The 17,443-nt window shown below is 40.5% G+C and overlaps 4 protein-coding genes across 7 annotated transcripts; all 4 read right to left on the minus strand.

The window, feature by feature from the left end:
- Positions 1-1,741: 1,741 nt before the first annotated feature.
- LOC130164971 (immunoglobulin alpha-2 heavy chain-like) lies at positions 1,742-4,333 on the minus strand. 2 transcript variants are annotated; one of them, XM_056369991.1, is made up of 5 exons: positions 4,230-4,333; positions 3,388-4,089; positions 3,183-3,281; positions 3,033-3,076; positions 1,742-2,915 (listed from the first exon to the last, which is right to left on the minus strand). In XM_056369991.1, the coding sequence occupies exons 1-5, from the start codon at positions 4,282-4,284 to the stop codon at positions 2,796-2,798; spliced, it is 1,020 nt and encodes a 339-aa protein (XP_056225966.1). In that variant the 5' UTR covers positions 4,285-4,333; the 3' UTR covers positions 1,742-2,795. The 2 variants fall into 2 exon arrangements, with proteins under 2 accessions (XP_056225966.1, XP_056225965.1); XM_056369990.1 differs by having other exon boundaries at positions 3,156-3,281.
- Positions 4,334-6,438: 2,105 nt separating this feature from the next.
- LOC130164051 (immunoglobulin kappa light chain-like) lies at positions 6,439-8,798 on the minus strand. 2 transcript variants are annotated; one of them, XM_056368439.1, is made up of 6 exons: positions 8,704-8,785; positions 8,300-8,453; positions 7,456-8,157; positions 7,238-7,354; positions 7,112-7,155; positions 6,439-7,002 (listed from the first exon to the last, which is right to left on the minus strand). In XM_056368439.1, the coding sequence occupies exons 2-6, from the start codon at positions 8,352-8,354 to the stop codon at positions 6,877-6,879; spliced, it is 1,044 nt and encodes a 347-aa protein (XP_056224414.1). In that variant the 5' UTR covers positions 8,355-8,453; positions 8,704-8,785; the 3' UTR covers positions 6,439-6,876. The 2 variants fall into 2 exon arrangements, with proteins under 2 accessions (XP_056224414.1, XP_056224415.1); XM_056368440.1 differs by lacking the exon at positions 8,300-8,453 and having other exon boundaries at positions 8,704-8,798.
- A 1,684-nt stretch (positions 8,799-10,482) lies between these two features.
- On the minus strand, positions 10,483-12,655 carry LOC130164050 (uncharacterized). The gene is made up of 5 exons (XM_056368437.1): positions 12,599-12,655; positions 11,799-12,506; positions 11,583-11,708; positions 11,466-11,509; positions 10,483-10,706 (listed from the first exon to the last, which is right to left on the minus strand). The coding sequence occupies exons 1-5, from the start codon at positions 12,651-12,653 to the stop codon at positions 10,581-10,583; spliced, it is 1,059 nt and encodes a 352-aa protein (XP_056224412.1). The 5' UTR covers positions 12,654-12,655; the 3' UTR covers positions 10,483-10,580.
- Positions 12,656-15,441: 2,786 nt separating this feature from the next.
- LOC130164638 (uncharacterized) lies at positions 15,442-17,359 on the minus strand. Of its 2 annotated transcripts, XM_056369496.1 has the most exons (5): positions 17,291-17,359; positions 16,485-17,174; positions 16,267-16,383; positions 16,139-16,182; positions 15,442-16,029 (listed from the first exon to the last, which is right to left on the minus strand). In XM_056369496.1, exons 1-5 carry the CDS (start codon positions 17,343-17,345, stop codon positions 15,907-15,909), a joined length of 1,029 nt encoding a protein of 342 aa, XP_056225471.1. In that variant the 5' UTR covers positions 17,346-17,359; the 3' UTR covers positions 15,442-15,906. The 2 variants fall into 2 exon arrangements, with proteins under 2 accessions (XP_056225471.1, XP_056225470.1); XM_056369495.1 differs by having other exon boundaries at positions 16,485-17,302.
- Positions 17,360-17,443: the final 84 nt, after the last annotated feature.

Here is a 17,443-nt window from a genome sequence, read left to right on the forward strand (position 1 = left end):
GTACTGGCTTGCAGTCTAGTACTTCCCCGTCTTTACTGGTGCGTGACAGCATATATTTGTAGATTAGTAGAAGAGTGTAACACTATTGAATGTGTGTTCTCACATTTATGTACTCGTGCTGGAGATAAACAAAACTGAAACCCACTCATAGAACAGCAGTCCCATAGACACATACAGAGGTCTAAAATAGCACTGGGAACCTTTCAGGGAAACTTACGGGAACATTCTTCTGATCCTCTGTGACGGTTTTAGTATTTTCATTAGAGCCAAAAGCAGCAGACAGACAAGGTGAGCGAGTTTAAGGTTGTTTAATGAAAAGATGGTAAGGGAAGGGAATACATAGCCTGTGGTTGGCTCTGAGCCTCTCGTTTGATTTTAACAGACCAGGTCATGAGGCACTGCCGTTGGCTGAGGTGTTACACAGCCTGATGGCTGTGGGGACAAAGGTTCTCCTGAACCTCTCAGTCCTGAGCTTCCTGAGGAAAAAGAGCCGGCTCTGGCACCCGTGTTCAGGGACCAGTCCAGTTTACTGTCCAGGTGCACACCTAGGTATTTATAAGTGTGCACCACCTCGATGTCCTGCTCTCAAATGTTGACTGGCTGAAGGGTGGGCCTACACCTCCGAAAGTCCACGACCATCTCCTTGGTCTTGGAGGAGTTCAGAAGGAGGCAGTTCTTGTCGCTCCATTCACTGAAGGCCATCATCAGATCCCTGTACTCCTCTTCCTGCCCGTTCCTGATACGCGCCACAGCAGCTGTGTAATCCGAGTGTTTCTGGATGTGGTGGGACTCACGGTTGTATAAAGTTCGCCGCGTACAGGGTGAACAGCGGCTAGAACTCGTTTTGATTACGCCAGCATGTCGCTCAGCTTCTGTGCCGGTGCTCCTGCTTCTTCTCTAAACTGGTAGTGTGCTTATCTCAATCTACTGCAGGGAATACACTGACTGTAGATAAGTACCTCACACAACCCCATGTTAAATAACCCAGACTATCACTTTAAATGAATGACTCCCCACATGTATGCTACAGCGTCTTCGCATGTTGCTGCAGATACGCTCAGATTTGATTGAATAAAGAAAATCATCAGCAAATGGAGCTGCAGTCTCTTCCCTGGAGTAAATTTGCACCGCACACTAGGTGGACCTCCGAGCTTCACTGGCTTTGTGTGTGAAGGTGCTCATGAATAGCTTCCAGGTGGAAAACAACTAAAAAGTACAGCATCATCTCATCTGCTTCTCTGGCTCTGCTTCTTCTGTCACAGCAGTCTGACCTGCACTGACGGAGCAGACTTCACCAGCACCAACTTGTCCTACATTCCAGCACGTCCGTCAAGGCTGATTGGTTCATCATCCTAAACTTGCAGAACATTGATTGGCTGCTGAGACGCTGAACTTTGTGTGGTTTTTCAGCAGCTGTGGTTTCATTTCAGATGTCACAGTGAATGTGCAGACCTCTGCGGCAGCAACATGACTAACACGAAACATGATGGATGGAACACAAAATGCAAAAGTCCCTGTTCTGTGCAAAAATGCATGTGAATTTCTCTCTTTATTCCCTCCACTGCAGCTCAGCGAGGGAAAAACCAAAGGAATATTTTGTACCAACTAAGGACTGAAACACAACTCACTTATTCATTTCCCCAAAACCAAACATGTCAGATAGAAGAAAAACTCTGCAGATGTCCTCATGTTGAAATTGCTGTGCCGAATGAAATAAAAAATAAGACTTGTGCTGATTGGTCAACAAGTCGGCGCTGATCACATGTTCATTGCCAACCGTGATGTCTAGTTTTGTCCCTTAAGAAGAATCACGTGGTGATTGAGAGACATATCGGATGACCTCTGCATGTACAGCAGAGGAGATTAGCCTCAGCTTGCTATGTTGTATTGACCACATGTGCATATTTCTTTAAAGATTATTTTTATGGCATTTCTGCTTTATTTTGTAACAACAGTAGAGATGGACAGGAAAGTCAGGGGAGAGAGAGAGAGAGAGGGAATGACATGCAGCAAAAGGCCCGGTGTACCTGCCAAGTACACCAACACAGCACGGCAGCAATTTGCAATATAACCTGTATCATTTAATGAGGAACATAAATATTCCCAAACCCTATGATTTTGTGCAGTTTATCCATTAATTGAGAGTATATAATCCAGAATTCGACTCCTACGTAATATGTGTGGTTGTACGAGGACAATTATGAGAACTGACCGTGTCACATAAAAAATAAATAATGTAGCTGTCGTCGCTGAAAATCTCCTCTTCATGCTTTTAAATTCTGGGAAATACAATATGTGATTTCTTCTCATAACTCTGACTTATCTTATTTTATTAATAATCTTTACTTTATTTATCAGGCATGTTTCAAAAACAAGTTTGCAAAATGTTTCACAGACATGAAAGCAGAGAAATATATAAATACATTTATAGATTTGTGGGTGCACGCACGCACATAAACACACGCACACATTTACAAAGCTTTACAAAACCATAAAGAGATTTTATCACTACGCCACTGAGCACATGCCAAAGGTTTGCGGCTTGTAATCAACACAATTACAAATTCAATTGCAGCATTAATGATTATGAACATACACTCATTATTTGCCTGTTTCCAAGGCTGCAAATACCTTTATCTTCATCCATCATTTTGCAGCCTGCGGTGTAAAATCTTTCACACGCACCTCAAATCTTCATATATTGTCACTTTAAAAGCTTCTGTAGTTAGTTCATAACAAGGTAAAGCACTTGAAATGACATAGTTAAAGCCGTGCCCTGTCACAGAGACAAAGCTTCACTGCTTTACACTGGAGTAAACACATCCATCCTCTGTGTCAGCCCTTAGTCTTCTTGAACTGTTGGACTTTTTTACATTTAAAGCAGCATAATGGAGGTTTTCTTCATCTTTGCAACTCTGGTAACGACAATATCAAACAATAAATCAAAATGTGGCGCATGATATACTGCATTTAAGAAATATTTGCATTGGAATCATTTTGAATGTACGAATCTACAGGCAGAAAGAAAGTACCTCTGCATTCATCGTGGAAGAAGCTGAAAATCCTGCATGAGATCCTGAAAAACAGTGGAAAGCGCGTTTCTATGATGTCATATTCAGCAAGTACACACTATAGATACGAACAGTAGCAATTACCCGAACTATGGCAGCCGTTTCTCTTACTTATCATGTACATAAAGAAAGCCAGTAAGACGCTCAGGATGGTAGTGAATGCCAAGGCGCTGCTCAAGAAATACACCAGTACAAGAGAATCACCCTCATCTGCAGAGAGACAGACATGAGGAGGCTGTGTTCATCTTCCATTTAATTATAATATAATCATAAGTATTTATCAGCTGAAACAACTTCTACTAGAAAAGTGACTCACCCTCAACGTCCAGCTTGGTCCCGTTTCCAAACAGTATGTGTCCACATGAGGCAACAGCACAGTAGTAGGTCCCAGCATGAGAACGATTCAAGTTCTCCATCGGCAAGTTGTAGACACAGGTTTGTGTTTGTGTCTCAGGTTTCCTCTCACACTGATCGTTCCTGTCTCCATGAGTGTAAATGAGTCCTGGATGAGATTCTTCAGAGTCTTTGAACCAGTAAACACTGTGTTCTCCATCACAGGTCCCAGTGTGAACTGTACAGCTGAGAGTCACAGAGCCTCCTGGCTGGATGGTCTCAGATCCGGACTGATGGACCAAAGCTTGACTGTTCAGTCCTGAACCCTTCACACTGACAGTAGCTCCCTCCCCAAATTCAAATGCTACTGAATATCTACTTGCACAGTAGTAAGTAGCTGAGTCTGACGTGCGTAAATCTGAGATCTTCAAGTGATTTTTACCATTTTCAGTGTCCAGTGTGAAGCGTGGATTGTTCTCGTATTCATCATAAAAAGTGCCATTTTTATTATACGTGTAGAAGGTAGCCATGAGCCTCAGTTTCTCTCCCAAAGTTTGCTTGTACCAGTAATACCTTGCTACCACATCATCGTCATAGAAACATTGCAAAATTATACTTCGGCCAACATGAGTGGATATAAAACCACTCTCTTGGCGAAAAGATGAGGACAGATCATTCATCTGAGCTGCAGTGACAGGAGAGATGAGGCAAACACAAAATTAATTCTTCATAATAAGTATGAAAGCTTTAGAATAAATAAGAAGTAATCACACCTAGAGTGACCATTCTCTATAAAAGTTAAAACAGCCAAAACAAAAAACTCACCCATTTTGCACAAGAACAAACATGCCACATATAAAACCAACTCTGGAGAAGTCATCGTGTTCAAATAGCTGACTGGACTGAAAAGAGTCTTGATTTTTTCTCCCTCTACACAGACAAGACTGTGTTTGATTGGCCAATCTGAAGTGACTATGTCCTGTTAAAGAAACATGATCACATGTTCACTACCACCTATAGTTTCAAGGTTAGTTTCTGAAAAGTTTTCCATGATGAGAGATCTATGAATTACTTTTCAACTTGACATTAGATTTAAAATCGCCAAAATATAATAGAATTCTCATCCTCACTCATGCAACACCGTACTGATCTCACTTTGGGTTCTATTTTACATGTTTGGTTAATATTTAGTTTCTTTAAAAGTACAGAAAAGGCAAAAAAAGTATAACAACTTGGTAATGCTGGTCATCCAATAGGTGGCAATACGGGTCTTCTTATCAACCTCTTCTTAACACCCCCTCTGGTTAAAATCCAGTTTTAAACCTTGTTAACATGTCCACATGGTCTTTTATATTTATATATAAATATATAAATATATAATATATTTATATAACACATAATATAATATGATATTAGACATATCATGAGCGTAATAAACAGTTAACGCCATGACTGAGTGTTTCCCCCATGAACTGCAGGGAACCAGTGACAGTCTCATAAAAACAGATTCAGACAGCCAGGGTTTCATACGTCACAAACTTAAGGAACCAATCCTGTCAACTTGTGGGGACAGGGGGCGGGGCTAAATAAACCTGAAACCTTGTCAGTACAGTGAGAGAGAGTTAGCATTAGCACAACCACTAACACTATGTCAGCCACCCCATTTTGTGACTGTCTGATTCTGGAGCTGCTTGGGGACAAACCCACGGCTGAGGAACAACTGGTTATTACCACCAAGATCCACAACAACAGGGATCTAGTCAACATTCTCAAGCACCCCTTCGCTTTTGACGCCTGGGTGTACGTCTTTCCTGAATACATGACCGCATTCTTTCAACCATGTCAGGAAGATGTTAACAGCAGCCAAGCCAAGGGTACTCTCCATTTCCCAGCCAAGTGTCATGTCGATTACAACTCCTCCTGCCGACACCAAATAGTTTTTCAATTCCTTAGAGGATCACACTTGACTTCTGTTATATCTAATTAATTTAGGGATGACGTGGGTGCATGAAGCTCCCAGGATTAGAGTAAGAGGCCATGTTTTTTATATCACCTCCTTATTTAGAAGATACACTACCAGCCAATGTATTCTCTTGCATTGCAGATCGTGCTCTAGAAGCCTATATGTTTATGTGTTCCCCCAATTGAGTTTGAAACAAAGTTATACTACCTGCTATACTAATGATAGAATTGATAGATTTTTTTATATAGAGGAGACACACCCAGGGTTGTTGTTGTTGTTGGATGGGTTTTGTTATTTCTTTGCTTTAGAAAGGACTTCACTTTACACTTTTAATGAATACATGCTTGATTTTCATTTTGTGTCATTTGGCATGTGCAGACTAATCCTGTTTGCCAGTTCAGGGGAAGCCAGGTTATGTTTACTTCTTTGAACTGTAAAGGTCTTGGTGCTGCACTCAAACAAGGTAAATATTGACCCACTTAAAATGATTATCTATAGTACTTTTCTTTCAGACAAAAGAAGCCAACACTGAAGTGCCAAAAACTGCAGTTCCTCTAATGACCACTTGAGGCTAGCTCCAAAAGTCCCCATAGACTCCCATGTTAAAATGCCCAACTTTACAGCAGAAAGAAACATGTTTACAGTCTGGTACAAAGATGGTTTTGGTCTCTAAAACTAATTTCCGCCTTCGCCAGGGAGTAAGGCGGAGTCAGGTGCTGCCAATATGGCGACGGCAGAGCAGCCCACTCTGAGCTTCAAAACTGCTCTTCAGAAACCTGAGAGGTGACGTCACATCGGCTCCATCTTATCCTGTCAGTTCACATTTTTGTCACCACACTAGTACAGAGCATTTTGTGGTTTGTGGGCTCTCTCTCTCTCTCTCGCTCACACACACACACACACACACACACACACACACACACACACACACACACAGAGTGTACTGCACCGTCGGTGATAGAGATGTGGCTTTGTAGCACATTTTGTTTAATAGTCTAGCTTGAAGGTCAAGGAAGGTGGTAGGTAGGCAGACTCGGCAGACATCTTGATTTCTCAGAGGTGAATATTTTATTTACAGTGCTCTCCATTACATACAACACAAGATAAAAATCCAACTGCTTATAGAGAGTGTTCAATTCTCACCTAGACTTCTGCCAGAACCACAACAGGGCAGGTTGACCAACAGTAATATTAATACAAAGAAATCAACTAATATTCTTGAACTCCTTTATAAATACATTTACATTTCTAAAAGCCTCTACACAAGGTAAATAATCCAGATTACTCTTGAACGTATAAGTCAAACAAAAGAAACCTCCATTTGGTTTGGCTCACTAATGTCAGCCATGACATCACCAACACCATAAAAAACAGGAAATGCTGTGCTTGTCTTTGTTTGATGAGTTTATTGGAAAGCAAGGCTTTACAAAACTTGACATAAGCCATATTTTACTTTGAAAAGGGCAGAATCTATAATCATGACACACAGAGATAAAGAAAGAAACGTGTTCAGCTCTGCTGCTTTACACTGAAGTACACACATTCACTCCAGGTGTCCTTCAGTCTTCTTCGCCTGATCTCGTTATCCTTTAAAACAATGTAATAGACAACATCTTCATCTTCATTTTGGGAACCCTGGTAATGAAAGTGTGAATTACAAAGTGGTCCATGACAGAAATAAAAAACACAAAGAATGTGGTGCTATAAAAGCAGTAGGAGAGTTTTTTATCTAAGTAGAAAATACCTCTGCATTGTTCTTGGAGGGATCAGAAAATCTCACAGAAGACTCTGAAAAACAAAAGGAAACCCTTCTTTTTAATCACATCACATTCAATAAATAAACATTATATAGACAGATATCACCAATTACCTGTGCAGAGGCAGTTTCCTCTCATGCTGATCACACACACTGAGAAAGCCAGTAACACGTTGAGGATGGTGCTGAACCCGAGAGCCCCACTCAGCAAATACACAAGAGAGTCCTCATCTGCAAATTCAGACACCAGAGAACATTACAGAGCTTTTAGCTGTCTTCATCCCATGTGGGAATAATATATTTCTATGAACTTCTGATATAAAGTGACTTACCCTCAAAGTCCAGCTTGGTCCCGTTTCCAAACAGTATGTGTCCACATGAGGCAACAGCACAGTAGTAGGTCCCAGCATGAGAAAGATTCAGGCTCTGCATCGGCAAGTTGTAGACACAGGTTTGTGTTTGTGTCTCAGGTTTCCTCTCACACTGATCGTTCCTGTCTCCATGAGTGTAAATGAGTCCTGGATGAGATTCTTCAGAGTCTTTGAACCAGTAAACACTGTGTTCTCCATCACAGGTCCCAGTGTGAACTGTACAGCTGAGAGTCACAGAGCCTCCTGGCTGGATGGTGTCAGATCCGGACTGATGGACCAAAGCCTGGATGTTCAAACCTGAACCCTTCACACTGACAGTAGCTCCCTCCCCAAATTCAAATGCTACTGAATAGCTACTTGCACAGTAGTAAGTAGCTGAGTCTGACGTGCGTAAATCTGAGATCCTCAAGTGATTTTTACCATTTTCAGTGTCCAGTGTGAAGCGTGGATTGTTCTCGTATTCATCATAAAAAGTGTCCTTTTTATTATATGTGTAGAAGGTAGCCATGAGCCTCGGTTTCTCTCCCAAATTTTGCTTGTACCAGTAATACCTTGTTACCATATCGTTGTCATAGAAACATTGTAAAATTATACTTCGGCCAACATGAGTGGCTATAAAACCACTCTCTTGGCGAACAGATGAGGACAGATCATTCATCTGAGCTGCAGTGACAGGAGAGATGAGGCAAACACAAAATTAATTCTTCATAATAACTATGAAAGCTTTAGAATAAATAAGAAGCAATCACACCTAGAGTGACCATACTCTATAAAAGTTAGAACAGCCCAAAAAAAAAAAACTCACCCATTTTGCACAAGAACAAACATGCAACATATAAAACCAACTCTGGAGAAGTCATCGTGTTCAAATAGCTGACTGGACTGAAAAGAGTCTTGATTTTTTCTCCCTCTTCACAGACAAGACTGTGTTTGATTGGCCAATCTGAAGTGACTATGTCCTGTTAAAGAAACATGATCACATGTTCACTACCACCTATAGTTTCAAGGTTAGTTTCTGGTTTCTAGTTTCTTTAAAAGTACAGAAAAGGGGAAAAAAAGTATAACATCTTGGTAAGCTTGGCTGTTCAGTCCTGAACCCTTCACACTGACACTAAATCCTTCAGCATACATATTGGAGAAATTATTAGAAGCAATGACATTGAGAAGGGACGGTACAATAAAAGAAAACATATGGAGCCACAAACTCACCCAAGGACAAACACATGAGAGAGACGACAAACTGTGACGGTGTCATCGTGCTCTTCTTGCTGCGCTGAGTGAAGAGACTCTTGATACCTTCTCTTCTCCTCACAGACAAGGCTGCGTTTTAGCCCAATGCCCTAAATACTGCAGGAAATGTGGTCACATGTTCACTGACAGCTAGAATGTGAAGTTATTTCTTTTGAGAAAACCTTGCTTGAGAAGTCTATGAAGAACGTCATGGCTCCTAATGGCAGCAGCTTTAAATCACCAAAATTCAAATAACCAAAGACATTCCTACTAAAGTACAACACTGCGTCTTCAGGCGTATTAGATGAGCCAGACTCACTGTAGTTTTTGTTAGTTTGCTTTCTTCAAATGTACAGAATCTCAATATGTTTTGATGTATCACAATAAGATAAAGATTAAGTATTAAATGCGTCAGTCAGTTTCGTCTAACCATCGGCTCCTATGTAGTTTAAACTACATCTATGACAATACCTACAACTCTTTTAATTCCCTGGTCCAAACACTGAGTTTGAAACAGGTGCAATGTTCATTGTCACAAAGAAAAATGTTTAAATGTATATAATACTGCTCTACCTCGGGTGTCCTGTGTGTTGTGTGAGTGAGAGTCGATTTGTCTTGTTAGGTAATTAGAGTTAAGGGGAGGGGCAACTACTGTATATAAACTGTATGTATGCAGGTGTTATTTTATTTGACCAGATCCATTCATAAAACAAACTGACAAGGTAAAAAAAAAAAAAAAACAATGCCCGAAGCCATATGGTGGCTCCACTGTATTCCAAAGTGATTTTTTCCACATTAACTTTGAGTGTATCTGTTGGTCATCAAACGAACTTTACATTTTGTTAATTGCAGAGTTGTAGATTTTGAGGCTGCTGTCATTTGCCTCAGTTATTCGGCCATGTTGTGGCTGTGGCTCCACAGATGTTGGCTGGATCGCACATGCTGTGTTCATGGTCCCCAGAGGACGATTCCTAATGACTTCGGTGATTCCACAACCTTTTTCTCTACCACCACCAAGAGGATGATATTGCTGGTATTTCTTGAAATGCCTTGATAACTATTAAGTGGATTGTCAGTGTTAAAATCCCCCCCCCCCTTTTCTTTCTGTTAAGCACTTTGTAACTTTGTTAAGAAAAGGGGGGGGGCACCTAATTTCTTCTCAACACATAAAGCAGATGAAACCATCTCATGACATGCCAAAGGGTTTTGTGTATTAAAAAAAAGTAAATATGATAAGGCTCACAGGTAGAAAGTTTTGCTCATTCTTTATCCAAATTTATTACTACTGCACAAAATTCAAGCAACGCAAAGTTATTACACAACCCTTTGGTAAATAACATCATTAGGTGTTATAATGAAGAGTTTAACGCGCATATTCTCAGCTGATCTGCTTCATCAGGACTATGCCCCCGGCAAAATGAGCAATCGACCCAACAATTACCTTAATATTCTGATTCAAAAAGTCAAATTGATGTTGATTGATGTTTTGATGAGTTCCCTGATGTTTATTTTCTTATTTTGATGATGACTTGTTATCAAGCAGACATTAAGGCTTTGTTTGCCTTGACTGACAGTTCCCTCAGGCTTTAAGTTTCATATGCTTTGGGATCAAGGTTATACTGTACCTGCTATTAGTCATACCATACATATAATGTACTTTTCTACCTCACACTACTTTCTTTTCCTTTCCGTTTCCTCCCTATCAAACACAGTCTTGATTTATTGCAGTAAAACTACTTCATAGATTATAGTCACAAGTGAAATACACTCATAACACAACCTCAATGTCTTCTAAAGTTGTTTCGACACACTTATATAGGGCTGTGTTGTTACACAGAAACAAATATGAAACGTGTTCAGTTTGACAGCTTAATACTTGAATACGTGCATTCAGGCTTGGTGTTGTTCCTCTGTCTTCTAGATCTGTTGACTCTGTGTTCCTTTAAAGCTGCATAATGGATGTTTTCTTCATCTTGCTGACCCTGATAATAGAACATAAACCAGAAAATCCTAGTTTAGTACTTGAGCTCAATGAATATGGAGTTTAAAAAAAGTGTTTAGCTGGACCGCAAGACCAGCCTCAGAGACGCGAATGTCCACGACTAAATAACTGACTGACTGAGGGATGAAGTTACACTACTGGTTGGCCAGTTGAGTCTTGGAGTATCCCCATTGACTCATGCTCTTTCAAAATAAATTTGCACAAACAGTTTCTGTTATGTCATCATGGGTGCGTTTACAGACATTGTTTCCGATCATTTGCCGACTTTTCAGATCCCCTTAATGACTTTTTTAAAAAAAAAAAAAGCACCTAGCAATTAATCTGGCAGCTTTTTGGATAAACCGTAGTTACTTTCTGTAAAAGAGATCCGCCAGTATTGTGCCACAAATGGTATGGAAGCGACTGCTGGTTAACATGCATTATTAATGGGGCACATTTGAGCAACTAGTGAGAAGCAAACAGATAAAGGGCTGAATTTACCTGACACTAGGCAGAATGCAAACAAGATGCGATGATGTCATGAATATGCTAATTTCCATATTATATTATTAATTTTCAAACAGGCCTTAGCTACTTTTTGTTAAAAAATGGTTGTTTACAGCAGTTTTCAACTAGGTCCTCAATTTTGCACATTAACCGATTCACCGTCCAGCCATATATATATATATATATATATATATATAGTGTTTGATCTAGTCTTGTTAAATGTTTGAATGGTATTGAATGCTGAAAACCTTACCTCTGTATTCATTGTAGAGGGAGCTGAAGATCTTGCATGAGACTCTGAAGAATGAAAAGTGCCCTTACCATAAGTGAGTACACACTGTCACATATAAATGAATAGCAGTTACAGTACCTGCACATTTGCAGCTATTTCTCTTGTTGCTCACAAACATAAAGAAAGCCAGTAATACACTCAGGATGGTGGTGAATGCCAAAGCTCCACTCAAGAAATACACCAAGACAAGAGAGTGTTCCTCATCTGTAGAGAGGAAGATAAAAGGAAATATTACAGAGCAATTAAAAAAACAATCAAAAAACTCAAGACAACCTCTGCTACAAAGTGACTTACCCTCAAAGTCCAGCTTGGTCCCGTCTCCAAACAGTATGTGTCCACATGAGGCAACAGCACAGTAGTAGGTCCCAGCATGAGAAAGATTCAGGCTCTGCATCGGCAAGTTGTAGACACAGGTTTGTGTTTGTGTCTCAATTTTCCTCTCACACTGATCGTTCCTGTCTCCATGAGTGTAAATGAGTCCTGGATGAGATTCTTCAGAGTCTTTGAACCAGTAAACACTGTGTTCTCCATCACAGGTCCCAGTGTGTACTGTACAGCTGAGAGTCACAGAGCCTCCTGGCTGGATGGTGTCAGATCCGGACTGATGGACCGAAACCTGGATGTTCAAACCTGAACCCTGTACACTGACAGTAATGCCCTCTGCATATTCAAATTTGTATGAAAAGCTACTGGCGCAGTAGTAGGTAGCTGAGTCTGATCTACGCAAGTTGCTTATCTTCAAGTGATTTTTACCGATTTCTGTATCCAGTGCAAAACGTGGATTGTTCTGGAATTCATTGTGAAAAGATCCATTTTTTTTGAACTTGTAGAAGGTAGAGATGAGCCTCGGTTTCTGTCCCAGACTCTGTTTATACCAGTAATACCTTGCAGCAACATCACCCTCATAGTAACACTGCAAAGTCAAGTTGTCTCCAGCTTTAACTGATACAAAACTTCTCTCTTGACGAACGGATGGAGAGAATTTCTGATCAGTCGCCTGAACTGATGAGGAATGACAGACAAAGCAAAGGCACATAATGAACACATGAAAACATTTCAAAGATTCAAACTGCAATCACACAAACACAACTCACCCATTCTCCCCAAGAACAAACATGTCAGGCAGAAGACAAACTGTGCAGATGTCATCGTGCTCGAAGCGTCCTGCTGAGTGGAAAGAATCTTGATCTTTTGTTCACTTTTGACAAGACAAGACTGTGTTTGATTGGCCGACTGAAGTGACACTGTATGTCCAAATTTGGAAACTTGATCACATGTTCAGTGACACCCATAGAGTGTAGTTTAGTTTCTGAGAATCACACGGTGAGAGACATGAAGAACATACAGAGTTGATTTCATTAACTTTTAAATAAATGAAAAATAAATGACTACATTGTATTTACAATGATCTGTCAGGACATTCTGACTTCTTAGGTTTAATATTTAATTTCTGTAGTAGAATTGGTTTATCACCCAGGGTGTGTTTGGTTAGTCTTAAACATATTAGATTATTCATCACTGTGTTTCCATTTAATGTTAAAACTAATAACAGCATACAACATGCTTCAGTTGTGCTAAACCTTTGGCAATGAACCAATCAGTGTTTGGCAGGTGAGAAATGTATTTAGAGCATGGAAACGATTCACAAGGTCTCCATGTGCATGCTGATGTAAACAGGAAGCAGATACTTGTTGGTTGCAGAAAATACTATGAAGGTTCGAGTCCTGCATCGGACGAGCCTTTACTAACACACACACACACAAACACACACACACACACACACTGAATTTAGAAAAGAACTATAAAAAAATTGGAGAGCTGGACTAAAACGGAAACATAATAAAGGGGTCACACTATTAGGTAGGCGTTAAACTAGAACACAATAAACAAATCACCATAAAATATAAAAGCACACAAGAAAATAAATAAAATCACAAGGCCACCTTTTAAAAGTTAGTGCTAAACCACTTCTGTATGAATCAAAATTATTTTAAAACAATCACGATATAAAAAATGAGCCTCACCACTAGACCAAAATATTTTAAAAATTTACAAATATACCAAATAAACATAAATAGACTAAAATCACTGAAGAAAACCTAGTATTTAAAACTCAATAAAAGAAATTAAAAATTCAAGTGAGTTTCAACAGATACAAAGCAGCAGTGGCAATCACCTGCTGAGACAAAACACAGGTTAATCTTGTCTTCAGTACATTTACAGAAACTTGCAATTGATTGATGCCATTACCTTGGCTGTATATTATCCAATCAATGCATATGATGTGGCAACCATGGGGGACCACAGACACCATTTGTTGGTTCCAACGAATGTAATGGCACCGAACCAGGAACAGCAGCAAGAAGATCTGAACTGGTTAGTGCTACCACCTGTCTTTATGTGCTGCTAATTAGGGCAGGGGTCTCAAACTCAACTTAGATGGGGGCCGCTGGAAGTAGAGTCTGGGTGAGGCTGGGCCGCAAGTATTCAAAAAAAAAAAAAGTACAACAGATCCAATCTTCTCAATCTTTATTATTAACAGTTCTTCACGTTTCAACCAAGTTTCAACCGTCGCTAATTCGCGCTGGACATTATGGTGCGTTCAAGTTGTGCTCGGAAGTCGGACTTTCTGAGCTCCGAGTTGGACATTTCAACTGGAAGTCTGAAATCCGAGTCGTTCCAATTTACAAGTTCCAACTTAACGGGAACGCACCATAACTTGACAACAAACGCGACACCGAAAGCTGTCATGAGCCTGCGCTATGGTAGCCCATAAGTGAAAAATAAAAGCCCAGGGCAAGCGCGGCTCGCCCAACAACTCGGCAAAAAGGTGCGTTTGAGAAAAACGCGTGGGCCGCACTAACACTAAACTTTGATGTCAAGTAGGGGGCCACAAAATAACGTCCCACAGGCCGCAATTGGCCCGCGGGCCGTGAGTTTGAGACCCATGAATTAGGGAACTTGCTGCAGGTGTGGGACCGGAAGGAGCTGGGATTACACAGCAACCCCAAGTGGCGGGGAGGACATAACCTACCGGTTACATGATGTAAACAGGAAGCAGATACTCGTTGGTTGCTTGGTTGCAGAAAATACTATGAAGAAGGAAAAGCAATGGCAGGAAGTCAGACCAGAGATTTCTTTGCTGAGACCAAACTGAAACCATAAAACCATCATGGCTTTTCACCATCGTTTCTGATCGTCCAGATACAAACCATGAGTTTTAAAACTCACAGAGCCAGCAGGGTTTCCAAAAGTGTCCATTTCAAGGCACTGTGGACGCCAGGCGTAAACTTAGCAATAGTGTTTGAAAAGTAAAATTTATTAGTGTGAATGTATGTGAAGAAAGTGCGGAGAACTCAGAGGCTACTGATCTAGAGGCATTCAGTAAATGGGGTTAGCAGTCAGAGCAGTACCAAGAAGATACTAGAAGACTGATGTCATATCTCTTTGTGGTGGGTGAGAGTTTCCACCATTTGCAATCAATCCACTTGCATGTATGTCAGAGCTGGGTAATTAACTGAAAATGTATCACCACATTTCTCACTGACTTAATCTTGCTCATGTCGGTTCATCCAGTTGATACTTTCCCCAGTGTGAACCCAGTATCAGGTCGACCTCCTTGACCTCTCTGAGACTGATCTTGGGAACCAGATAGAATCTCAAATATGTTGCATTGTACATGTCTCAGACTATTTTAAAGGTTTTATACAATGTCCCCCCATGACTGGTTTGTGTTTCTTTTAATGTGAATATTCAGTTATTCATCCTATCCTGTCAGTTCACATTTTTGTGTTTGTGTGCTCAAACACACACACACACAAACACACACACGGACTCTCATGTTTGAGATGTCACAGTTGCTTGTCATATAACATCATTTAATCTGTACTAAAAAAACAAAAAACCCCAAAATAAGCACAAATAATTTATTCTTTTTAACACAAAATAAAATGAACTCACTCAGACGGTGGGATAAAATTTACACATGACCCTCAGGATAAACATCACAGAACCAATCAGAGATTTGATCTTTACACTGCTGACCGCATGGGAGCGATAAACAGACGCTCATAACTGTTGCTTTGTGGCGCAATCAGCCACTAATAGAAGAGGCCTGTTTCTGAAGTCTTTATACTTCCTGTACGGCAGCGTCAGTGATAGAGGGTTGGTTTTGTGGCTGTAGATCTTTGTTTGGATGGAATTTCAACACTGTGGTCTAAGTACTCATGATGGGGTCAGGTACCAGGACCTCTGTGGTAAGTCTGCTACAACACATATTTACAAGTATTTACAGCAAGGCTTTACATTCACATACATTACTAAACTTTAAAGAAGCCATATTATACTTTAGAAGAGACGCAGAACCTCAGCAGGAAACACAGAGATAAAAAAAGAAACGTACTCAGCTCTGCTGCTTTACACTGAAGTACACACATTCACTCCAGGTGTCCTTCAGTCTTCTTCGCCTGATGATCTCGTTCTCCTTTAAAACATTGGAATAAATAGCATCTTCATTTTGGGAACCCTGGTGATGAAAGTGTGAATTACAAAGTGGTCCATGACTGAAATAAAAAACATAAAGAATGTGGTGCTATAAAACCAGTAGGAGAGTTTTTGATCTAAGAAGAAAATACCTCTACATTGTTCTTGGAGGGATCAGAAAATCTCACAGTGGACTCTGAAAAACGAAAGGAAACCCTTCTTTTTCATAACGTCACATTCAATAAATACACATTATATATCTGTATATCAAACTATTTACCTGTATTGAGGCAGTTTCCTCTCATGCTGATCACACACACTGAGAAAGCCAGTAACACGTTGAGGATGGTGCTGAACCCGAGAGCCCCACTCAGCAAATACACAAGAGAGTCCTCATCTGCAAATTCAGACACCAGAGAACATTACAGAGCTTTTAGCTGTGTTCATCCCATGTGGGAATAATATATTTCTATGAACTTCTGATATAAAGTGATTTACCCTCAAAGTCCAGCTTGGTCCCGTTTCCAAACAGTATGTGTCCACATGAGGCAACAGCACAGTAGTAGGTCCCAGCATGAGGAAGATTCAGGCTCTGCATCGGCAAGTTGTAATCACAAATGTGTGGTTGTGTATTAGATTTCCTCTCACACTGATCGTTCCTGCCTCCATGAGTGTAAATGAGTCCTGGATGAGATTCTTCAGAGTCTTTGAACCAGTAAACACTGTGTTCTCCATCACAGGTCCCAGTGTGTACTGTACAGTTGAGAGTCACAGAGCCTCCTGGCTGGATGGTCTCAGATCCGGACTGATGGACCGAAGCCTGGATGTTCAAACCTGAATCTTGCACAGTGACAGTCGTGCCCTCACAAAATTCAAACTCATATAAGTTGCTACGTACACAGTAGTAAGTAGCTGCGTCTGAAAATTGCAAATGTGATATCTTCAAGTTATTTTCCCTGTTTCCAGTGTCCAGTGAGAAACGTGGATTGTTAAATTCACCAGTAAAGCTGCCGTTGTTGTTATGTTTATATAATGTAGACATCAGCTTTGGCTTCTGACCCAGAGTTTGCTTGTACCAGTAAAACATCACTGCCTCATCATCCTGACAGACGCACTGCAAAGTCACACTGTCCCCAACATCAGCTGATTCAAAATGTAATGATGATTGTTTCAAAGCTGTAAAATGAGCTGCAGGAGAAGAGACAAGGCAAACACACAAGTCATTCATCTGGATTACAGAAAGCATGAAAACATGCAAACATGGTTTAAAGCACACAACCAGCAGTCACGAAAACAAAGCTCACCCATATTTGCCAAGAACAGGCATGTGAAATACACAGCAAAGCTTGGAGGTGTCATCGTGCTTCAAATGCTGAGATGAATGACTGAATCTCTTTACGTTCTCCACCCTTCACAGAGAAGACTGAGTTTGACTGGCCAATCAGATTGTACGTCCT

Source organism: Seriola aureovittata, chromosome 23 (genome assembly GCF_021018895.1).
Source record: "Seriola aureovittata isolate HTS-2021-v1 ecotype China chromosome 23, ASM2101889v1, whole genome shotgun sequence".
Taxonomy (NCBI): Eukaryota; Metazoa; Chordata; class Actinopteri; order Carangiformes; family Carangidae; genus Seriola; species Seriola aureovittata.

What these genes read in the sequence shown, in the direction of transcription:
- LOC130164971 (XM_056369990.1), bottom strand. Translation starts at nt 4,284, where the DNA reads ATGACTTCTCCAGAGTTGGTTTTATATGTGGCATGTTTGTTCTTGTGC. An exon ending in TTTGTTCTTGTGCAAAATGG is followed by an intron (nt 4,090 to 4,229) that starts GTGAGTTTTTTG and finishes CTGTCACTGCAG; the next exon opens with CTCAGATGAATGATCTGTCC. An exon ending in AAACGGCTGCCATAGTTCGG is followed by an intron (nt 3,077 to 3,155) that starts GTAATTGCTACT and finishes ACTGTTTTTCAG; the next exon opens with GATCTCATGCAGGATTTTCA.
- LOC130164051 (XM_056368439.1), bottom strand. Translation starts at nt 8,354, where the DNA reads ATGACTTCTCCAGAGTTGGTTTTATATGTTGCATGTTTGTTCTTGTGC. An exon ending in GACCAAGCTGGACTTTGAGG is followed by an intron (nt 7,355 to 7,455) that starts GTAAGTCACTTT and finishes CTGAATTTGCAG; the next exon opens with ATGAGGACTCTCTTGTGTAT. An exon ending in CCTCCAAGAACAATGCAGAG is followed by an intron (nt 7,003 to 7,111) that starts GTATTTTCTACT and finishes TTTCATTACCAG; the next exon opens with GGTTCCCAAAATGAAGATGA.
- LOC130164050 (XM_056368437.1), bottom strand. Translation starts at nt 12,653, where the DNA reads ATGACATCTGCACAGTTTGTCTTCTGCCTGACATGTTTGTTCTTGGGG. An exon ending in TTTGTTCTTGGGGAGAATGG is followed by an intron (nt 12,507 to 12,598) that starts GTGAGTTGTGTT and finishes ATTCCTCATCAG; the next exon opens with TTCAGGCGACTGATCAGAAA. An exon ending in GACCAAGCTGGACTTTGAGG is followed by an intron (nt 11,709 to 11,798) that starts GTAAGTCACTTT and finishes TCCTCTCTACAG; the next exon opens with ATGAGGAACACTCTCTTGTC.
- LOC130164638 (XM_056369495.1), bottom strand. Translation starts at nt 17,232, where the DNA reads ATGCTTTCTGTAATCCAGATGAATGACTTGTGTGTTTGCCTTGTCTCT. An exon ending in AGGAAACTGCCTCAATACAG is followed by an intron (nt 16,183 to 16,266) that starts GTAAATAGTTTG and finishes TTCGTTTTTCAG; the next exon opens with AGTCCACTGTGAGATTTTCT. An exon ending in CCTCCAAGAACAATGTAGAG is followed by an intron (nt 16,030 to 16,138) that starts GTATTTTCTTCT and finishes TTTCATCACCAG; the next exon opens with GGTTCCCAAAATGAAGATGC.